General features: G+C 43.8%; 1 protein-coding gene across 2 annotated transcripts in view; it reads right to left on the bottom strand.

The window, feature by feature from the left end:
- Window positions 1-23210, bottom strand: part of LOC148032403 (putative histidine kinase 6) — a 58595-nt gene that overhangs the window by 17284 nt on the left and 18101 nt on the right. For both annotated transcript variants that reach the window (XM_087683051.1, XM_087683052.1), the window contains 2 exons: window positions 9170-9291; window positions 8111-8336 (listed from right to left, as the gene is read on the bottom strand). In XM_087683051.1, coding sequence (XP_087539177.1) covers window positions 8111-8336; window positions 9170-9291 — 348 coding nt within the window. The remainder of the gene's footprint in view (window positions 1-8110; window positions 8337-9169; window positions 9292-23210) is intronic.

The raw sequence follows: 23210 nt of genomic DNA on the forward strand, positions 1-23210 counted from the left end.
GAAGACAGGTGTTTGTTGGCTACAGCTCTCAGTCCCACGGCTATCGTTTGTATGATCCCGTCAAGCGGGATGTGTACACCAGTCGAGATGTGCGGTTCGTGGAGGTTCCGGCCATAGCAGCGGGTGAGGAACATCCCGTTCTTGGAGATCCAAGGGAGAGTTGGGCTCCCGGGACAGTTCCTTTGGAGCCCACGCCTTTTGATTCCGATTCTGTTTCTGATACAGAGTCTACTGTTCCACCGGTCACCCCCGAGGAGTTACCACCGGTGGATATCCCAGAGTCTTCAGCTGATGGAGAGAGAGAGGTCCGGCCTCCTCCTCGTTGGGCCCGTGACACACTCCGTGATTCAAGGATCGAGGGGGTCCCTGAGGAGTGGGGACTGCAGGATGGTCCGCGGCGATCACGGCGGCACCAGGCACATTCTACGGAGCTTGTTTGCTCTAACTATTGTTTGATGACCCGTGTTATGCAGGATCAAGAGCCCACCTCCGTGAAGGAGGCTTTACAGTCCGCACCATGGAAGTAAGCTATGGAAGCTGAGTTGGAGGCTATTGAGAGGAATGGCACGTGGTCACTCGTGCCTCGCCCCCCGAATAAGAAGGTGATTGGCGTCAAATGGGTCTTCAAGTCCAAGTACCTTAGCGATGGTTCTTTGGACAAGCACAAGGCTCACCTTGTTGCTAAAGGTTTTGCACAGCGCCCAGGGATTGATTGTCATGACACTTTTGCCCCCAGTGCTCGTATGCCAACTATTCGAGTTGTTCTTGCCTTGGCTGGCCATAGGCGATGGCCTGTCTACCAGTTGGATGTGAAGTCGGCCTTCCTCAATGGTGATTTGAAGGAGGAGATCTATGTAGAGCAGCCTCCTGGCTTTGGATCTTCCGATGGGAAAGTCTACAGGTTGAGGAAGGCCTTGTATGGCCTCAAGCAGGCTCCGCGTGCATGGAACGAGAAGATTGATTCGTTCCTTCAGTCACAGTTGGGATATCGGTGTTCCAAGGCCGATCCGCAGCTTTATGTACACACTTTCAAGGTTGGTTGTGTGCTTTTTGTGTTGTATGTTGATGATTTGATTGTCACAAGTGATCATGCACAGAAGGTCAAAGAGACGAAGGCAGCTTTACATCGGACATTTGCGATGACGGATTTGGGTCTACTCCATTTCTTCTTGGACCATGAGATTTATCAGTCTCAAAGGGGGATCTTCATCTCTCAGCAGAGATATGTACAGGAGCTCTTGGTTTCTTTTGCGATGGAGGATTGTCGGACCCTTTCTACTCCTATGGATCTGAACTGGAAGGCCACTTCCCATTCCGCTTCTCCCATGGCGGATGCTTCCCGCTATCGTCAGTTGATTGGATCATTGATTTGGCTCCTCAACACTCGTGTTGATCTTTGTTTTGCTGTTGGGCTCTTGGCGGGGTTCATGAGTGAACCTCAGACGGTGCATTGACAAGCTGCCCAGAGGATACTTTGGTATTTGAGGGGGACATCTGATTTAGGGATTCATTATCCAGCAGGCACCGGTGGTTCAGATCTTGTACTTGCAAGTTGGAGTGACTCGGATTGGGTTGGTGATGTGGACCACAGGCGGTCTACTACAGGTTACTGTTTTACCTTGGGTGCAGGTGTTATCTCATGGAGTAGCAAGAAGCAGCCCACGGTAGCCCTTTCGTCTACTGAGGCGGAGTATCGGGCCGCGTCTTCCACCACATGTGAGGCTGTGTGGCTTCGGAGATTGTTAGAGGAGCTTGGCTGCCCCCAGACTCGTCCTACTTTGCTGCAATGTGACAATGAGAGTTGCATTGCCTTGGCACGGAATCCTGTTTTCCATGCTCGGACGAAGCACATAGAGATCCAGTACCATTTTATCAAAGAGAAGATTTTGGATGAGACCATCACTGTGGAGTACTGCAAGACGGAGGACAATCTTGCGGATCTGTTTACAAAGGCACTTCCCCAAGCTCTACTTCGGGGACATTCCAGATCCCTCAGGCTTCTGCCCCGCCCAGGCTCTGAGAGGGGGTGTTAGCGGATCAGAGACTGGCTGTACAGTCGGACTATACAGTCGAACTGCCACGTGGCAGTCCGACCTGTACCAGTACAGTCGGCTGCATTTAATGTAGCCGACCTGCCATTTATGATCGCCCAGTTTCTGGCTATTTATAGCCGGGTTTCCAGCTGTCTACACACACACTTCTGTACGCAGGTTCCAGGCTGGAGATACGTGCACATTCCGTCTCTGTTCGCAGATTTCAGACAGGAGATCGTGCAAACTGCAGCGGACTTCGAGATGAACAGCAGGTTGCATCGTCAAGGTGGAGACACGCAGTCCAGCGCACTGCGCCCGTGTACATATCTGCATATCTTTGTATACAACACACTTTATACAGCAGATCTTCATCTTCCACTGTCTCTTTCTCTCTCTTCTCTCTGCGTTCTCTCTCTCTCAGTCCTACGCTTCTGCACCGCTGCACTCTGACACCCCCTTGCATTACCTTTGCATCAGCATTGTGTGTATATGTATACATTGGGCATTTGAAATGGATGAAAACCTACAAGAGTTGGCATTCCCACAAATGAAAATCCATGAATTATGTAGCATGCTTCTCCTTTTACCTCATCGAGCGAACATGTGTAGCACATTGCTCACCTTCAGATCCCAAACTAGGCCTTGGCCAAAGGTCGCCTTTTCAGCATTCACAATGTCCACCAATACCTCATCATTGACACCTTAAGGAGGTGGTCATACATGATGATACCCTTTACAAAGCTGTATCTTTGTCTTTTTTTTATTTTTAAAGTATGAAGCACAGACTCTATGTGATGGAACCTCTTTGGTCTAGGCATGAATCCATCTCCCAAGAGATCCTAGTTTGTGCTTGAGAGGCAATGTTACGCCACAAATTTAGACTTTAATTTAGTACATTTTTATTGGCTAATTTTACTCACTTTTTAAACAGCTCCAAAACATTATTTCAACTGATTCTCTAATAAAATATGAGATATGAGACATTTTAGGTCAAATGGGCTATATAAAGCAATAATGTGTGACTATCCCCTTATCCCTAACCCTAACTAATTCTGCAAAGGTGTTGCCCATTTTCAGTTGCTAGATTGCAGCCAATGTCTACACCCTCCTACTGGTCACTCCACCCCACTGCTGCTGCAGCAACATCAATGAATCTTTTTTACTCCTCTTTGCTATCTACAGCAGCCTATCCTCCCCATTTGTTGCTTAGTGCCCTCATATCCAACCTATCGCCATCATTTGCAATAGATCCTCACCTTCAAACTATTGTTATAGCTATACTCCTACTACCTCAGCATGCTTAGCACCTATTCTACACTATCATTGCCATCGTTCACAACCTTTCAACTGCTGGTCGCTTCTTGGCACTTCATTTGTAGCAAGTCGACATTGTTCAACTGCATCATGACAGTAAACTATGTCAAAAGTGGATGCAGCAATGGAAGCATGAAAGAATGTTGAAATAGACTGCTGAACACAAGACAAAAAATAGACTGTTGAACACAAGACAAAAGAGAGAGAGAAAAGAAAACATAAGAACATTGCAAAAGAGAACCCAAAGATGTGATCAGGAAATGGAATCCATATACCAAACACGAGAAAGTCGCGTACAACAATGAGTCACTGGCTGCATGGACACTAGCACTAGCTCCCTCTCTCCACAGGGCATGCACTAGATCTACAAGTGATGAATGACTGAATGTGGAGGAGGAAGCCAACATATATCGAACAAAAGAATGCCATAAATGGCATCAGGTCAGCCACCATTTAATGTTGGTCGGCAAGCATAAAATGCCAAAATAAGCACCATAATGAACTCTAAAAAATACCTAAAATGTCTAGTAATGCTTGGCACATTCTAGATTCACACATGAGCTAACAAGATTGCTAACACCCTCTCTCAGATCATGGGTGATCTGATACAATACAATGATAATGAATCATCATAGTTCATAAAACAAAGACCACTAGAATAGGACCGCATCACCTACACTAGAAAGCAGAAGGCAGGGGCTTCCAAGTCGTTCTCTTAGTTTGAAGAAGATGATCCTTTCCATGCCTTGGCCTTGACCTTGGTAAGAGAATCCGAGTTGGAGTCGGAGGATGTGGATGACTCGGCGGAGGAGTTTGTATCCTATTGCTTCTTCTTCTCCTTCTTCTTCCTTGAACATGAGGACATATGGGTAAAACTCACTTGTGTTGATGACGTTTGGGCCCGCAAAGCACTGGTCACTAGTCCTGTACCTTTGTAACACAAAGCAAGAATGACTGAATAGTATTCTTCAGCTCAAACTTCATTTGCTGGAGCTGTCGATGAAGGGTAATTGCATGCATGGTTGAAGGAGCCTCATACAACATCTGAAGCTTTGCCCATATTGTTGGAGCAGTCCTATAGAAGGTGACTACTAAAAGAACTTCTTTAGAGATGCAGCAAAGAAGAGAGAATATGCTCACGCATCATCATTATCCCATGTGAGTACAGCTGCTTCATAGTTGTCCTTGTCAAAATCAGCTTGAAGAGGGGTAGGATGCTCAGGACGCTCAAAAGCTCCATAAACCACCTACCATTACCACTTCTGCACAAACCATGCTTTCATAAGAGCACTCCATGTTGGGTAATCAAGGCGATGTAATTTGTCATCAGTGGAACAGCAAGGCGGAGCCATATGGAGAGGATAGGAAGAGAAAATAAAGGAAAGAAAAGGAGGAGAGAGAGAGAGAGAGAGGACAGCCAGAGCACAGTATAAACTACACTGACAGGAGTTCACATGCAGTGTAATACAAGTTAATCACAAAAAACGCTGAATAATGCTATCACTCAGTCTGGAAAAGCACTAATGCAGTAAACACAGCAGCTGTACAGCAAAACGCAGATTGGTCAGGCATTAATTGCAGTTAATCAGCAAGAAACAACAGCAGGAAATGAAAATGTAGATAGCTGAACCATAAACACAGCCCACAAAGAGTAAAAGACAAGGCGATTAGCAGCAAACAAGGATAATCAGGCTGAGAGAAGGTGACAGCAGGCAAGAAACTATCTGTAGGAGCAATTCGCAGACCTGTAATCAGCAGAAAACAGCACTTGAAACGGAAATCTGAGAGAAGGTTACAGCAAGCAAGAAACTATCTGCAGGAGCAATTCCCAGACCTGTAATCGGCAGAAAACAACACTTGAAACAGAGATCTGAAATCTGATACCATGTCAGAAGTGGTTGCAGCAATGGAAGTATGAAAGCATGCTGAAATAGACTGCTAAACACAACACAAAAGAGGGAAAAGAGAAAACACAAGAACACTGCAAAAGAGAACACAAAGATGTGCTCAAGAAATGGAATCCATATACCAAACACGAGACAATCGCATACAACAATGAGTCACTAGCTGTGTGGATATTGGCACTAGCTCCCTCTCTCCACAAGGCATGCACTGGATCTGCAAGTGATGAATGACGGAATGTGGAGGAGGAAGCCAGCATATAAAGGACAAAAGAATACCATAAATGGCATCAGGTCGGCCAGCATAAAATGCTTAAATAAGCACCGTAATGAACACTAAAAAATGCTTAAAATGCCCAATAATGCCTGGCACATCCCAAACTCGTACATGAGCTAACTAGACTGCTAACACTGTATTAGCAGTCCAACAGTCCTCTTGGACAGCCTGCCCTCTCCATCAGCCCTCAAACATCTTTGTTGAGTAGTCTAGGCTCTTCTCTAGTTTGTGTGCTGCTTCCAAATTGTTGTGCCTGCTGTTTACAGCTTCTCTTCTCTAAATGATTGTCGAGATCCATCTAAAGGATGGCATAGTCCTCAGCATCCCCTCAACCTCCCAGAGACAATGGCTGTTGGACAGCCTCCCGCTCCATTGAGCGAGTTGCCATACACTATGTTTTCTCTCCAAACCTAGCATTTCCTCACAAGCCAATCATATCCACTTTAACAATCAGAGCACTATGGCAGTTGCAAGGATTCAATATTTCATGCACAAACAAAGCACATTGAGATGCATTATCACTATGTCAAAGAAAGACTCTATGCTCAAGAGATCAACTTGGTTTATGTCCCTACACACGACAATGTGCCAAGTGTGCTAACAAAGGCTCTTCTGAGAGAAAAGTTTGAAGTCTTCCACAAGGCATTAGGCTTACTACCATTTAGAGATTGATCTGCCATACTCTATACACATTCACATCATTCACTCCAAGGGAAGTTGTTACACTTATCATGTTCCTCTAGGTCATTTTGATTTCTAAATGCTCTCTTACACATGGGCACTTTTTAAGGAAGGGTTTTTTTCCTTGTATGACTATTCCCTTGGCGGTGCTATTTTAGCATCTAGAGATATTGTATACTTGCACTTCCACTCACACTCTCTCTCATGATTGTGTGTCTATTCTATGTGCTTGTGAGCTTTGCATCAAACCCAAAAATTTTCAAAAGTAAGGCACACACCCCTCTCAAAAATGTGGCCATTCATAGGATCAATGTGAATATTGCAAAATGCCCTTTAAGCATTGATGCACATGATGGTTGTGGGTGTTTACAAAGATGTGAAGAGTTCGGTGATCCAAACAAGCATTTCAAGTAAATGATAAAGGCATTGTGGCAATGGATACAACACATTTAACAATTGCAGCAGAGATCCGGACCAATGGTCAAAACACAATCATCTCTGCATCCTTTCCCACAGTGCACCCCCCTCTTCCTTCCACTAGCCCCACTCCCCATCCTTCTTGTTCACATGCTACATCCTTACCCTCTCCTATAGGCTACAATGCCAACCCTCCCTCTGCACAACACCCCCCCCCCCCCCCCCCCCCCCCCGCCCCCCGGGCCCCCAAAAAAAAAGGAAAAAAGGAAAGTTAAACCTCCCTTCAATGAGCATACTCCTTCAGTGTCTAGCTACCCTCCCCAAGTGTCCCAGCTTGAGTCAACAAAAGAAATCTATTATTGGATGCATTCAGCATTGAGTGCCATGCTCGTCTCACTATGTGCCTAACCCTTCTCACAAGAGTTCTTTAGGAAAGTCCCTTGGTTACATAAACTTGAGAGAGTCATACGAGCTTTCTTTTCTCTTGAAGTTTGTCTCTTGCTATCTAAAAGTACCACGACAAGAAGGTTCAGCTCCTATCTCCTCCATCCAACCCAAACTACTCCCTTCTTTGGACTAGTCTAACCTGCACATGGTTGGTAGCCATGGTGGAACAAACATGAAAGCATTCAAACGAAGGAGCGTACGTCACAATGGTTTTGTAGGACTCGGGCAAAGCTCTTAAAAGAGGAATGTCTACATGATAATGGATGACCCCTAGTGTGCTATAGACCAGTAGTCTGTAAGGCTTGGTAAGGATGATCAGCATGTAACTTCATACTTTCTACTCAAAGTCATTCAAGATGCCCGAATGGGCTTTGTTCAAGATAGGAAAACTCTAAACAATGGTTTTACTGTATTTGAGGCCATTAGATGTGCACAACATAATGGGCAAAGGGTGGTTGCTTTCCTTTTGGATTTCAACAAGGGCCAAGGATTACAAATCAATGCAATGGGACTTCCTAAAAGGATATGATAACATGTAGGGCTTCCCAAACAGTGAATCTAGGTGTCTAGACCTTTACCCAAAGAACTTGTGAGACTTTTTGAAGACAAAGATAGTGCAAAGGCAGTCCTGCATAGATATTCCTCGGCAAAGCTGAGCAGGGGTTGCATTAACTAGGAGGTTTTCCACTTGCTTTTCACCTAGCACTAGGTGCTATCTTCTCTACAAGAATGAGTGCATCATAATTCTTCATGATAGATGTGCATTGTCAACCTAGAGGCCCTCCCCAATAAAGAGGCTCTAGAGCTTTTAGATTTGCCTTCAAAGTTTTGGATATCATCGCATTAAAAGCAGCTTGTTCAGATGTGGTATCACAGCACTATAAGGATGTTTTTCATAGTTTTTGAGAGAGAGAGAGAGAGAGAGAGAGAGAGATGATAGTATTGGTAACGTAGCTTCATGAGAAAAGACAGACACTTTGACCGGTTATTTATTGAACACTTTACACATGATTACTGTAAGATACAGGACTGGTACTGACTTGAAGCATCTTCATAGTTGATCCAATGATCCCAGAAAGACTGAAGGGAACATGCTCCAATTCCAAGCGTCCTGCTTCTATCTTTGCAAGGTCAAGGATTGCATTTACAATGTGTAGGAGGCATTCAGCTGATTGTGCAACAGTTTCAAGGTGCTCTCTTTGTTCATCCGTAAGATTGGTATCCAGTGCCAAAGACGTCATTCCAATGATACCATGAATAGGTGTTCTGTAAGAGCAAAAAATACAAAAAGACCATAATATAATTTAAGTTTGCAAACCTCCACACATGACAAACCAGAAGCAAAAGCAAAGAGCTTTCGTAATGCCATGCTTTGAAAGTGCATCAAGAAAATAAGGATCAATTATCCAATGTGATCTTGTAAAAATTAAGGAAATCCCTAAGTATTCACAAGAGCAATCCCCATTAAATTTTTTTGGCTTTTGGTTCCATTTATACACTGCCTGATGTACAATGGCAGCCTGTGCATAAACCCAAACTTTTATAACTCCAATACAAAGTCAAAAAACAAACTAATATATATCTGTGGCTGCATTAGGCATGTTTCATTGAGCAGGGGATCTCTAAGTACTGTTCCATGTATAGGATCCATGAAGTATATTTTTGACAATAATGGTTCACTGGTATTTACATCTAAGATTGAGCAAAATCACAAGTTATAGCATTTGTATGTATATCTAACAGTGCTTTACATGAGTGCTTGAACGTCACAAGTACATGCAGCCACATCTATGTTCATGAGGAAGAGAGCTATATGCCACATGTTCCTCACGAGTCCATATTTGTATGTGTGCATGTGGCTAAAGTATGACCATTCACTGTGGGTTCAAATTCCCTTCTGGATGTATCTGATGGTGCCTTTACCATAGCATGAAGACATTGTGATACAAAAATCATTTCAACACACTTAAGCTTCTCAATTCCAAAGAACATGACCTCCAAAAGAACAATAGTAACAGGAAGCACACTGCACGGAGCTGGGTACACATTCTGATAGAGGTAAGAAGCCATTATATAAAGAAACAAACAGAACTAATTACCTGATTTCGTGGCTCATATTGGCAAGAAATTCAGATTTGGCTTTACTTGCTTCTTCTGCTGCTGCTTGAGACTTTCTTAAGTTGACGTTTGCCATCTCTAACTCCTTTGTGCGAATTTCAACCTACATAATACAGATCAAAATGGCATTAAAGACTACTTCCATCCACATCTGCAGATAGATTGACCCATTATTTTCAGGGTGTACCAACACAACAGGCAAAGCCTCCCCCCTTGCTAGAAAATTTACTCCCTAAATAAGCTGGATCACTTAAACACGCAATCACAAGATCAGTGATCCACAGGAAAGTGGTCTTTGTGAATTCTCTCCTAGTCTTCTAACTACTGTGCTGTCTGATGGAATGGAAACAGATGCTGGGAGTGGGTTATCTTATTTTCCACATTCTTTTCCATGAAAATGTGCAGTCTTTGCAGTCTACATATTCCACATTACTTTTAAGAGTGTGTACTCTGTGTGCTTTCCAGAGCTTTTCTAGGGATATCCATGTTCTATGTAGTAGAAATATGTCCTCTCTATAATCCAATATCCAAACCCAACTGAACTGTTCAAGTTGAATTTATTGTAATTTCCTATGCAAGATTTGATTTCCTTCATAGTGGAAGAAATGCTTCTATCTTTAGAACTGTGCATGGTGACAAAGGGAGCCATACGCAAGAGGCCATTCATAATCACCAGTACAGCAGCCTTTGATCTGCTAGACAAGTGCAGGCAGCAGAGCATCTTAGAGTCCAAGATGCAACTCTAGGACATGAAGACTTGCATCCAAGCAGGTGATAGAAATGCCCACCACTGCCCATAGTTCCATATATTTGCAAAATGCAGGAAATAGCATATCCCAGGAGTCCCAAGTAGACATCATCTCCATACCTAGATAATGCTTCACTATAGGTAGGGGTAATTGTCACAGAATGCCAAAGATTGCAAAAACTAGAGTAGGTGCAGCCACATGTATATGAGGACACTATCTAAGCTTCATCAGCATTATCCTCATCCTTGGTGTTACTGGTCTCTGAAAAAGCAGGCCTTAAAAGTTCTTGGGGGTGCCTTGACAGTAAGGTCTTTTCTTAAGTTTATCAATGTGTATGCTTGGCAAGCATCAACATCAGCATTGGCAACAGCATTTCTTCGAATAGCAAATGGAAGGGTTACAAGTTATAAAATTGGTAATGCAGTCTATAGTGACCCACACTAGGAGTGTACATAAATAAGCAAAGATCCATGGCCAAGATTTTGTCTTTTGATTGATGGCAATAATATTAGGACTCTTGTTTAAATTTACAGCATGTGCCTGGCATAGTTGCCTCTAGTCATTCATTTATAATCCTTAGTGTGTTCATGTGATTGGCATTAATCATGTGAGTGCATGTCAATAACTCACAAGGTATCCAATCATATTGTGCCAAGTGTTAGGATGAGAGAGTTTACACAAAGAAAAGGTTTTATGCAGAAGTATAGACTTGGCATGAACCATTGTTTTTCGTGTTTAGTCATGTTACATTCTTCGCAAAGGCTTCTATGCCAGGCACTTGGGTAAGATAGCTTCTTCCCATGCTTTTTTGCCAAATTTGGGTCATGAAAATTGAAGGCCACCATCCTATGTATAGCTTACAACTAGCACCATTGTGCATCAGGAGAGAGAACTGCATGGGATTCCCCAGCACTGTCTTCGTCTTTCTCTTCTTTCTGTGCACTTGAGGTGCTGTCCATCAAACTCCATGACCTTGTGTCAAGACAGAGTGCTTGATGATGATAGTAACCCAATATTATCAGCATAGAGCAGAGAGAGAACAGCAGTCCCCAGCATAATTTTGGGCTGCCTTTCAGGGCACCCACATTTATGCAGCCTATGTATATAAGCCTTTTCTTATCATGCTATTATGTAGAAAGCTTCATGAATTCAGAATCTACCACTCACTTTAATCCACATGAGCTTTCTTTTGTGATATGTTTTGATTTTAATTGTTGTTATTGTCTCTGTGCTATGAAGTGATTGTTTCACAACTTCAATAGTTTGTCCCATGAGTCTGGATGTTATGTACATAGCTCTTGAGCTCAAGGTGTTCTTGTTGGGAGGAAGGGTTGGATGCTAGGATTATGTATGCCCATGAAGTAGTGTGAATAGAGTGCAGGTGGAGTGTCTCTAGTGGTTGCCCATCTTCCCCCTCTCAAAAATGCTACCCCCATTGAGGAGGCTGTAGCAGCCTAGAACACTTGAGAAGGCATGAAATTGCTTTTCTTGGTTGTGAGGCCTCATGTGACTACCATCAGATCACATATGTTTTCTCATCAAGCCATAGCTTGTCTTTACATCCCTCGAGAAACTTTTGTACTGTGCGGCACTTTATTCCTGCCTCTCATTATACGTGCACAAAGTCTCCACTAGGCTCTCCCCTTGCTCTTCTATCACTTGTATGTTTAAAGGAGCATCCATCACTTCTGTGGCTAGGCTCTCCATATCTTCAAGATTCTCCCATAGGCTTCCCGCTGCTCCGCAGTGGCATCTGTGGATTGTTGTGGAGCAAGAAGAGGTGGCCATGATAGTCAAAGTTGGATCACAAAGATGCTACCCATGTTCTTATATCGCTTTGACAATCCCAAGGTACCACGTGTGGAACATGATGCGCAAGGATGCGTAATGATGGAAAATAGCATGCTAGATCTTATGACATGAATCATTAACAAGTTAGGTGTTTAAAAGTTGTTCCAGACTATTCTGGATGTGAAGATCATGGTTCAGGGAATCAAATTCCTGGTTGACTTTTATCCACAAAGGAGGAAGCGTACTTGATCATACTAGGGACACCCTGGCTTATGATAACAAATACAGGACGAGTAGAAGCCAATTCTTGCTAGACACAAAGGGAGCATCATGAGCAAGCAAGAGAAATTCAGGACACAAAGAGGTGGAAACTAAAGAGGAATGGTCTACCACAACAGAAAGATGCTGAGGATGAGTTGATAAAGTAGATCCTATGAGAGTGCAGAATGGAAGAGGAACATGAATATGGAGAGCGAAGGGAAGAGAGAGACTACAATGAAAGAAGGGAATGAAGTGATTAGCGTGCACTGAATCTGAATGAAAGCTGAATGCAAAGGTGGACTGATCAGTCCCTACACACAGCCGCACCAGATCAGGCTGATGATGGAAGGCAGCACAGGAAGACAGAGAAATGTTCCAAATGTCAGAGTAAGCTGAAGATCTGCAGAAGAATAATGGCAACCAAGTGGGGGAGCATTATAACTAGCCAGAAAAGAATGAAACTGGGCAATTGCTGCCCATAAATGCCCAAAAAAATGGTGAACTGCATACTTTGAATAAAATAATGCACTTGCCATCCAAAAAATGCAGATTGCAATAAATTAATGTTAGTCACCCCTATCCAGTATGAACTGACTCTCGAGCCACTAAAAAGGACGTGCAAAGTGCTGGAAACTCTCCACTCCCAGTGCGAACACAACTAAAACCAACTAAAACATAAATTCATGCTCTAAACAAAGCTGCCTCCTCCATCTAAACACATGACAGATTGAGTGTAAGAGCTCCTAATGTCCCCATCTAACTCAGGCTAAGGCTCATAGGTAGGAGATCAATATGCAAGACACATATGACTGCTAATACCCCTCTTTGATCCTAGATGTGGTTGAAGGCTAAAGAAGTTGGAATGGATCCAAGAGTGGCCAAAGAAGTACTAATGCTGATGAAGTCCATCAATGAAGTAGATCCTGATGATCTTGGGAACCCCCCTCTAGAACACAAGGGACCAAGGAATCCACTACTGCATCAACGATATCATCCCCCTTTGAAAGGGATGGAAAGTATGAGGAAACCACCAAAGGAGATGGTGGGGAATGGAATGGAACCAGTGGGATAGGTAGCACACAATCGGGAACAGGTGCGACTATGGAAGACTGCCTCAGAGGACTCTATACACTAAAAGGGGAATGGAGTGTATATAGTCTCCTCTCCTCCCAACCTATCACTAGAATGGCTTCTTCAAAAGAATCCTCAATAAAGACAACCAACTAGGTGAAGAGAAACCACATACCAAGTCTAGTAAGGCCCCATGAACTGAGAGGGATGGAAGCCCAACTCCGAAACATGTAGGACTTCCAAAACTGAGCTTGATGTACGGTCAGGCAATAAAGGCAAAGTGCCGACACCACTAATAGTCACTAAATAAGTGTCACCAACAACAACTATACCCTCTGATGGACAAAGATCTTATAGCGAATCTCCTTAAGGTATCGTATGACTCCAAGCATTGCTGCCAATGAGCCAAGGACTCTCTAGTGATGAGAGAGCCGATAAAAAAGGCTTTTCCATCTCATGGATGTGAAGGAACACAGACTCATGTGCTGCTGGGGAGAGGTAGAGCAAGGCTCAGATGATTTAGCTCCATCCTTCACCCCCGAATGAAGGTGAGGATATTTCTTCCAACACTTGTCTTTGGGATGAGTGCCCTCCCAACAACGTGGGTATTTAGGCTTCTCTGAATTGGTATCAAAGCTCGAAGAAGACTCCAAGTGTTTAACTTGTATCTTATTCTTGTTCTTGGCCTACTTGTCCTACTTGTTGCCCCTTCCTGAACCTACAATAACAGCTTTAGTAAGGCTAGATCCATTGGCACTAATCTCCTTGAGCCGCTCTTCATGCTCCGAAACAAGTGGAGCTAGCTCTTCCCATAGTATAGTCTCCCGAGTCTTTCAACTACGCAAATTGGTCCAAAATATGTCATACTAGGGAGACGCTAGATGAGTAATGAGAATCATCGCCATGTTTTGTGATGAAATTGTACTATCAAGGGATACAAGCTCATACCGCATTTCCTCCATCCTATTGATGTGATCATGCATAGAAGGGAAATCATCAACAGAAAGCATCCAGATTTTCTTCACCCTTTTGATGGGTAAAGAAAAGAGCTTCATCCACACCTCCGCTATTGTTCGAAGTCTACGCACATGAACAAGGACAAAATCCCACAGATTCATGAAGAAAAAAGATCGAGCTCTAAAGTTAAGCCAATCCCAAAGGATGGCTTTGGTCCATCTGTTGAGCTAAAAATGCATTAGCTTTACTAAAACAGCCCCAAAATATGCTTAATTAATGAAGAAACCTTGTTTATTTAAAAGAAATGTGTTCCTAGAGAGTGTCTATGTTGCTGCAATTCTTTCTCCTGTCTGTTGTCGCCATCATTTTCTCTCTCCTCATAGTTGTGTTTGACAGTTTTCTCTCTCCTCAGCCTGTCACAGCAGATTTTCTCTCTCCACTGCCTACGTTTGCTGTTTTCTCTCTCCTGCAGCCTGTGTTTTTAGTCTTTCTCTCTCCTGCACTGTCGTCTGCATTAGATCCAACCTTCCTTGGCTGCATTTGCTGGTATTCAACATCGGGAGGCTTCCTTGCTGTGATTCAGGATCCGTTCGGAGTACGACACTCTCTCCAACTCATTACCCCTGCCCTGATCCTTGAGATACAGGAGTTTGAGGTTCAGTATTCATTCATTGCATAGTGTGTTTACTGCATGAGCATTGTATATCTAGTAGTCATATCATTTCATTTATTCACCATGTTCATTGTCTCTCAGTCACCCTAACCCTAACTATGCTCTTTTATCAGTCTGTGCTTTGTTGTACAATTGTTATTTGTCTCTGTGTTAGGGTATTTCTTTACATGGTATCAAACTTGGTACTCTCTAAGAAACCTAGGCCTTTGATCTGAAAGCTCTTTGCAGAAGCAAGAACAACAGTAGGTTCAAATGACTTCAAACACAACAACACCAATTCAGTCTCCAAAACCAACTATGCCAAGAACTGAGCGAGAGTGGCCAAATCAACCTACTCCACAAAGTTCCGACATGGTGGAAGATACTTCTGACCACACAGAAGAAAAGCTATAGAAGTTTTCCATTGAAGAATATCATGTGATAATGGCTTTTAAACAAAAGAATATTGAGGAGCTCAATCGAAGGATTTCCCTTCAAGAGAAGCTACTCAATGAAGGTATGCATGAATTTATCTCTTCAAATGTTGCGCATAAATCTGATGATATTGCAGGGCTGTTGAGACCTCCCTCAGGGATAGGGCTCCCTGTTGGAGAAAGAGATCCTAAGTATGTTCCATTCTTTCATCCTCTTCCGTCCACTCCAGTGCAAGGTACTTTAGATTCATCTTTTGTTCCTTCTGCTTTTACTTCTTCTACTTTGCAATATACTGGTAGAAATCATGAGGAAAAAAGAGTACAGTCCATTGACTAAGGAAAAGGTTCTCTTGAGGACCAATTCTTGTATGTTAACATACGTCGTGGGGATTATAAGAAAAATCCAGGTACCTCTTTTTCTACCCTTCCTTCTTTTCAGTTTACTTCTCAAAACCAAAATGAATTTGGTGTTCCTATTTCTACATTGCATGGTGCATCATCATTTCATTTTCAATCATTAAACGGTAAAAATGAACAAAATGCATCTGCACATTTCACACCACAAATTCAAAACCCACTCATCCCACCACATTCTTACGCTGCTTCTGCACCTCCATTTACACCATTTACATTCCCTTTTCAACACCTTATCTTGCACTGCATATCACACCGGGGGGTTATGGAAACATAGGCACCGCCTTTAGGACCTCATCCTTTCCTCAGCCGGGTGGTGTTCCACCTTCTTCTAACACACTTTCAGGATCATTGCAGCCTTAGTATCCCTCCCAGTCTCTCCCAAGTGTGGATCAATTGGTACCACAGCTTGCCTCCATGGTATTAACTAGTGGACCTTTTGGTCATTTTGTTGTGCCCCAACCGAACTTTGGGCATGACTTCCATGTCCCAGTGCCTCCATCTCCATCGGCACCTTATGGAATCATTCATGTTCCAATGTCTCCGCCTCAATTGGCACTCATTAGACACTCACAACCTAATTTTACCTACCCACCTCTTCCTCTTCCTCCTTCCTATTAGCCACTTCTACTACCACCCTCTTACCCTCCCCATCCATCTTATTCCACTTTCCTCATACCTCATGGTTCTACCTCATCTTCAGCCAAGCATATATTCAATGATAAGACTAGTTTCAATGGGTCAAACTTTACCACTTGGTCAAATCTGATGAGACATGTCCTTGACTCACAGAACCTATGGGATTTTGTGCAAGGGTTGGGACCCCAACCCAATCCCGCACTTGTTCCATACGAGGTCATCCACTCATGGAAGGCTAGGAATGCCTCCGCTATTGTTGAGTTGATGCAGGGCTTATTGCCTGAGTTTCATTCTCAACTTCAGCATTTTGACCTAGCGTCAAAGCGATGGGCACACTTGACTAACTGCTATGCAGCCCGAGATAGGACTCCTCGTATAAATCTTAACTATGAGCTTCAAAATTTTAAAATCTTTGACCGGATGACTTGAAAGTGAAGTTGGCTGAGTATCGGCGTCTTCTTGCCGAATTCTCCTCTACAAGGACTCCCAAGTTCTCTAACAATCAGGTCACACTGTTTCTAAACAAACTCCCCAAGAAATTCTTCAATTTTGTGGAAAGTATAGTTTCCAAGCCCACCATGTCTACTTTCTATGAATTTGAATGTCAGCTCTTGCATTATGCATGATTGTTTGATCAATTTCATATGAATACTACCTTAGAGGGGGCTCTTGTTGCTCATTCTTAGAAGGGGCAATAAGGGAAGGTAAACAAAATCAAACTTCCACTCAAAAACAAAATCAGTCTGGGGATTCACAAGGAAACTCCCAGTCACAACTCAAACCCGGGTGGTAGAATGTACCTAAAAAGAATAGGTATTGTCAACATTGTCAATGGCTGGCCATTTTGATGACAAGTGTGATCAAAGGTAAGAGGCACAACACCAAAACCCAAGTCTCAGACCCCCGCCCCTCAGTCAGTCAACCCCCAACAGGGAAGGCAAGGTGATGGCAAGGGGCAGTTAAAAGGTCAAACTCATACTACCGCCGCTCAACCATCTCAAACGACAACGTTCTCAACTCTAGAGGGCTTGTTTGACTAGTCTGCAGAGGCCCACATCATCTCCATAGAGACATCTGATGCAAGTCTTATTCATATCTGTGAGTTGCCTCCCAACGAGGTTACCGCAAAGGCCCACTCGTCACAGTCGACGACGAGCACTTGAGCTTCTATTTGGATTGTGGACAGTGGAGCACATCATCTCCATAGAGACATCTGATGCGAGTCTTATTCATATCTATGAGTTGCCTCCCAACGAGGTTACCGCAAAGGCCCACTCGTCACAATCGACGAGCACTTGAGCTTCTATTTGGATTGTGAACAGTGGAGCTACCCATTACATGACTCCTATAGAGGACATATTCCGTACCCGAGCCCCTGCAGCCAGGCGAGTCCACATAGGAAACAACTCCTCAATCAAGATTCAAGCTCACGGTTGCATTAGTTTTGCCACTAATAAGGGTTTGGATTTAACTTCGTAGGACAATGTATACCATGTCCCTCAACTTGGGGTGAACTTGTTATCTATTCAATAGCTTTGCTAGTTGGGGCAAGCAGTTTTCTTTACAACGACCACAGTCCAGGTCATTGACTCTCAACTGTTTTAGTGATTGCTCGCAGTAAGGCACAGCCTAATGGCCTATACCACATGATACATTTTCTGACCAAGCCAACAGCCGAGGGCTTCATGTTCCATAGCTTCTAGGCATTTAGCCACATCTCTGGAGTCTATGAACAATAAGCATCGTTGGTATTTTCGCTTAGGGCATCTTGGTTATGACTCTCTTTATGAGTTGTCATGCCGTGAGTTGGTTGAGGGCTTTCCACGCCTAAAGCTAGCTCAAGATATCTGTAAAGCATGTCAACTTGGGAAGCAGCACCATATCCCATTCTCTCAGCAATACACATATCATGTTGAGGCACCTCTAAGATTGATTCATGTTAATCTTTGTGGGCCGACATCCATTGCTGCCTTGAACGGTGCACTGTACTTCTTTTTGATAGTGGATGATCATTCTAGATACATATGGGTGTACTTCATTAAGCATAAGTCAAATACTTTCACATATTTTTCTGCTTGGATGTTGCTGATTCATAACTATACTAGACGTCGTGTTGGTTGCATGAGGAGTGATAGCGGTGGTAAGTTTATCTTCCACGAGTTTTTTGAGTTTCTATAACAGCATGGCATCTCTCGTAGCTCACCTCTACCAACGCCCCCTCTCAGAATGGAGTCTCAAAATGGCATGCTCTATGTTGTTCACAACAAAGCTCCTTGAGCGTCTTTGGGTCGAGGCTGTTAACACTTCAATGTACATCCTCAACTGGTCTTGACTGTGGCTCTTCCTCAGCAGACCCCGTATGAGGCATTCTTTGGCTCTCGGCCTGTCATTTCCCACTTCAGAGTCTTCAAGTGTCTTGCCTATACACACACACTTGATGATAAGATAGGAAAGTCACTCCCCAAGCTGATCTCCTTATTTTTGTCGAATATTCCTTTGAAGCGAAAGTCTATCGTTTGTTCGATCCTTGGACAAATAAGGTAATCATTCAGAGGGACGCCATTTTTTACGAGAGGGATATTGTGCAATTCTCTGTACCAAATTCCAATCCAATTCCTCCTTCCACATCATCGGAGATCGTGCCTATTGAGCCTGGTCTACTTCCCGCTCCTGACATTCTTGCAAATTCTTCAGCTCCTAGGTCCCCTCCGTGAGACCCATTACCTCGCTGGTACCAACATACCATGCGAGATTTGAGGATCTTACCACCGGTTTCCACTCTAAAGGGACCTAGAAGATCTGTCCAACTTGCTCCTTGGACATCATTTGTGTTATTGTTTACAACTGATTACATAGCGCATTCTGAGCAAGCGGATACATAGCAGGAGGCTCTTTAGCACCCTCAATTTGGTGAGAGGCCATGGAGAAGGAGCTAGAGAGTATTGACCAAAATGAGACTTGGACATTGGTGGAGCCATAAGAAAGTCATCGGAACAAAGTGGATTTTTAGGACCAAGCTAAAAGCTGATGGGACTTTAGACAAGCACAAGGCTCGCCTTGTAGTGCAAGGGTTTCGACAAAAGCATGGCATTGATTATGAAGAGACTTTTGCCCCTATTGCATGGTTGACATCTTTCCGATTACTTCTCGCACTAGCCGCTCACAACGGTTGGCCGATATATCAAATGGATGTCAAGAGTGCCTTCCTCAATGGTTATTTGGAGGAGGAAGTCTATGTGGAGCAACCACCAGGTTTTCCTTCAGGAAACCCTATGGATAAGTATTCCACTTGTAGAAAGCTCTTTATGGGCTCAAGCAAGCACGCGGTCTTGGTTCCACAAGATGGACAAGTTCTTACAGACTCACGGATACCACTCTACCCCTTTATGACCTGAACTTATATGTTTGATCTACTACACAAGGGTTTAGCTATATCATGTTGTACGTTGATGACCTACTTATCATACACTCAGATTCTACTGCCATAGCAGAAATTAAGGCCAAGCTTAGTGCTACCTTCAAGATGACAAACCTTGGTTTGTTGTCTTATTTCTTGGGAATGGAGGTAGTTCGATCTAGGGATTGTATTTTTGCGTCGCAGCAAAAGTACACACTTCAACTCGTGGAACAGCACACTTTGGATCAGACACGGCCAGTGGCTACACCTCTTGATCCTACTGTCCACTTGACAAAGGATACCCTAGGTCAGTCCTTTGATGCACATACCTATCGATTTGTTGTAGGAAAACTTCCTTGGATAATTCACACTCGGCCAGATTTAGCTTACTCAGTTAGCATACTCAGTCGGTATTTCACAGCACCTAGGATGTCACATTGGATTGCATGTCTTTGTGTGTTGCATTATTTACGGTATACTTATTCTTATGACCTGACATATGGTTCTGGTTTATGTTTGCAAGGATACACTAATTCTAATTAGACAGGAGATCCTCACACTTGGCATTTCCATGGCGGCTACCTCTTTACCTTGGGCACAGCTCCCATTGCTTGGTCCAGTCGTAAGCAGGAGACAATGGCAGCTTCCATGGCCGAGGCTTAGTATAGGGCTCTCTTCGATTGCACCACCGAGGCCATCCACTTGAGGAGCTTACTAGCAGTGTAATGAAAGAAGCTAAGGGGAGAGGGAAAGAGAGCTGAGGAGAGAGAAAGAGAACAAGAAGAAGGAAGAAGACTAGAAGAGGAGAGAGAAAGAGAGGAAAGAGGAGAGAAAGGAGAAGGAAGCCATGGAAGCTGGAGATGAAGGTGAAGAGTGTGATCTTGATAATAACTGGTTGCCCTAATCTGGGGCTCTTACACCTTAAATACCCCAGTTTGTGTGACAGGGTGTCTAAACCCTAGTTGTTGTGTATCCCGCTTGTTACAATCCATCCCCACTCGAAAGGTTTTTGCCCTCAAAAACAAGGGGGAACAGAGGGGAGTGATGGGTGGGCTAAGAGAGGGTTGCTGAGTTCTACTCAGAGCCCTTTGACAATGAAGAATAGGTGTGGAGAGACTAGGGACAGCATGCAGTCCTGGACCAGTCGGCTGAAGTAAACTGGTCATAACTTTTGATAGGTATCTCCAAATGGGGCGTACTATATGTCAAAATGGAGCTTATGACAAGTACTTTAAGCCTATGTAAAATGCACATGCATTGGATTTGAGTAAGTACAAAACTGTTCTAAAACAGTGTGCAGTCTACGGGCAGGAAGTGGGCAATTTGGGTCATGACTGGCTAGTCTTCCAGCCGTTGGGGTTCACGGAGGTAGGGAAATTCATCGAGGATGGTTGCTAGGCGCCAAGAGGCTTCTTCCAAGGGTAGGCCTTGCCATTTGATGAGGTATTCTTTGATGGATCGGGATCGTAAGTGCTTATCTCGCTGCCCAATGATTGCTTCAGGAACATATTGAGTGATGCCCTCTTCATCGATGGGAGGAAGTTCTTCCACATAGTCCACTGAGGAGCCTACAAAGGGTTTTAGCTGACTGACATGAAACACATTGTGGATTTTGGTGGTAGGGGGGAGTTTCAAGCGGTAGGCCAAGTCGCCAACTCTCTTCAGGATGCGGTATGGGCCATAGAAGCGGTGGGCTAGCTTGTTACTGCTTCCCTCTTTGAGAGTGGAGTAGCGGAACTTAGGCACTTTCAAAAGGACCAATTCCCCTTCTTGGAATTCCAAATGCCTGCGTCTTTCATCAGCATAGAGTTTCATGTGTGTTTGGGCCTTCTGAAGATTCATTTTGCATTGCTGAAGTAAAGCTTGCATGCGATCCAATTCAGCTTGACTCTGAGGATTGATCTTATCACTAAACAAGACTGTAGGAAGGGAAACCTTATACCCATATAAGGTCTCAAAAGGGGAAACTCCAATGCTAGTGTGTGTGGAGTTATTATATGCAAACTCAGCCAACTGAAGCCACGTATCCCAACTGTGCTGTACATCATGGCAAAAGTGCCTCAAGTATGTCTCAAGCCATTTGTTCACTCTCTCAGTTTGGCCATCAATCTGAGGGTGGTATGCAGTGGATGGAGCAAGCTTGGTCCCCATGGAGATGAAAATTGTCTGCCAGAAGTTGCTCATAAACTTTGTATCCCGATCATGTACTATGACCTATGGTAGGCCATGCAACTTGAAGACATTTTCCATGAGCTGAGTGGCCACCTGAGAGACAGTATATTGGACCTTAGTGGGGATAAAGTGGGCAGCTTTGGTGAGGCGATCAACTACCACATAGATACTGTTCCACCCTTTCTTAGTCACGGGAAGATCGGTGATAAAGTCCATTGTGATGTGAGTCCATTTCCCGTCAGGGATGGGGAGAGGCTGCAAGAGGCCAGCGGGCCTGAGCGTACTATCCTTGTTCTATTGGCATGGAACACGTTTGGTCACAAAGTCCTTGACATTCCTCCATAAGCCTTTCCAATGAAAGCTCTTGGCAATCCTGTCATATGTTTTGAAAACACCCAAGTAACCGGCAGTGGGGCAAGAATGCATTTCTTTCATGATCTTCTGCGTGAAGGGGAAGTGTGTGGGATGACAATCTTGCCATGGGACCAAATAAGGCCATGCTTGAGCTGATATTGGGAGTTTTCAGCCATAACCCCATGCTGTAATTTCTAAAATATGTGGCTGAAATGGTCATCTAACAAGTAAGCCTCCTAGAGCTCTTCAACCCAATCACTGTGCAATTTTGAGATAGATGACACTCTGCATGCCCACATTCAAGAGAGAGAATCAGCCACAATATTATCCTTGCCCCGCTTGTGTGAAATGCCAAAGTCATAGTTCTGTAAGGTTGCCACCCATTGCCTTTGCTTAGGAGTCAAAGTAGACTGAGTCAAGAAGTATTGGAGGACTCGCTGATCACTTTTCACTTGGAAACGGCTGCCATACAAATAGTGGTGCCATTTCTTGATGGCATGGAGGATGACCAACATCTCTTGGTCGTATACATTTATTTGTATCTCCTTCTCATCAAGCTTGCGGCTTTCAAATGCAATCACACCATACTCTTGCAACAATACTGCACCAATACCCTGGCCACTGGCATCACAATGAATGGTAAAGAGCTTAGAGAAGTCAGGGCAAACAAGGATGGGGACTGAAGTAAGCGCGTCCTTTAACTGTTTGAAGCTATGATCTGTCGTGGCATCCCAAAAGAATGACTCTTTTTTCAAGCGATCAGTCAAAGGTGTTGCAATGGTGGCATAGTGCTTAATGAAGCATCTATAGAATGAGGAGAGACCAAGGAAGCCACCCAAGGAGGTGGTGGTGGAAGGAGTGGGCCAATCCTTAACACATTGCACCTTTTTGGGGTCAGCCTGTATACCATTTTTTCTTACAATGTGTCCCAAGTACTCCACAGATGTCTGCATGAATATACATTTGCTCTCCTTAGCAAAAAGTCGATGCTCTCTCAATATGTCAAACACCCTCCGAACGTGTATCAAGTACTCCATATATGACTTGCTGTAAATGAGGATATCATCAAAGAAAACAAGCACGAACTTGAACAAAAAGGGCTGTAGGATTTTGTTCATGAGGCTTTGAAAG

The sequence above is a fragment of the Lygodium microphyllum genome, chromosome 8 (genome assembly GCF_053477565.2).
Source record: "Lygodium microphyllum isolate KBCC chromosome 8, Lygodium_microphyllum_v1.1.10, whole genome shotgun sequence".
NCBI lineage: Eukaryota > Viridiplantae > Streptophyta > Polypodiopsida > Schizaeales > Lygodiaceae > Lygodium > Lygodium microphyllum.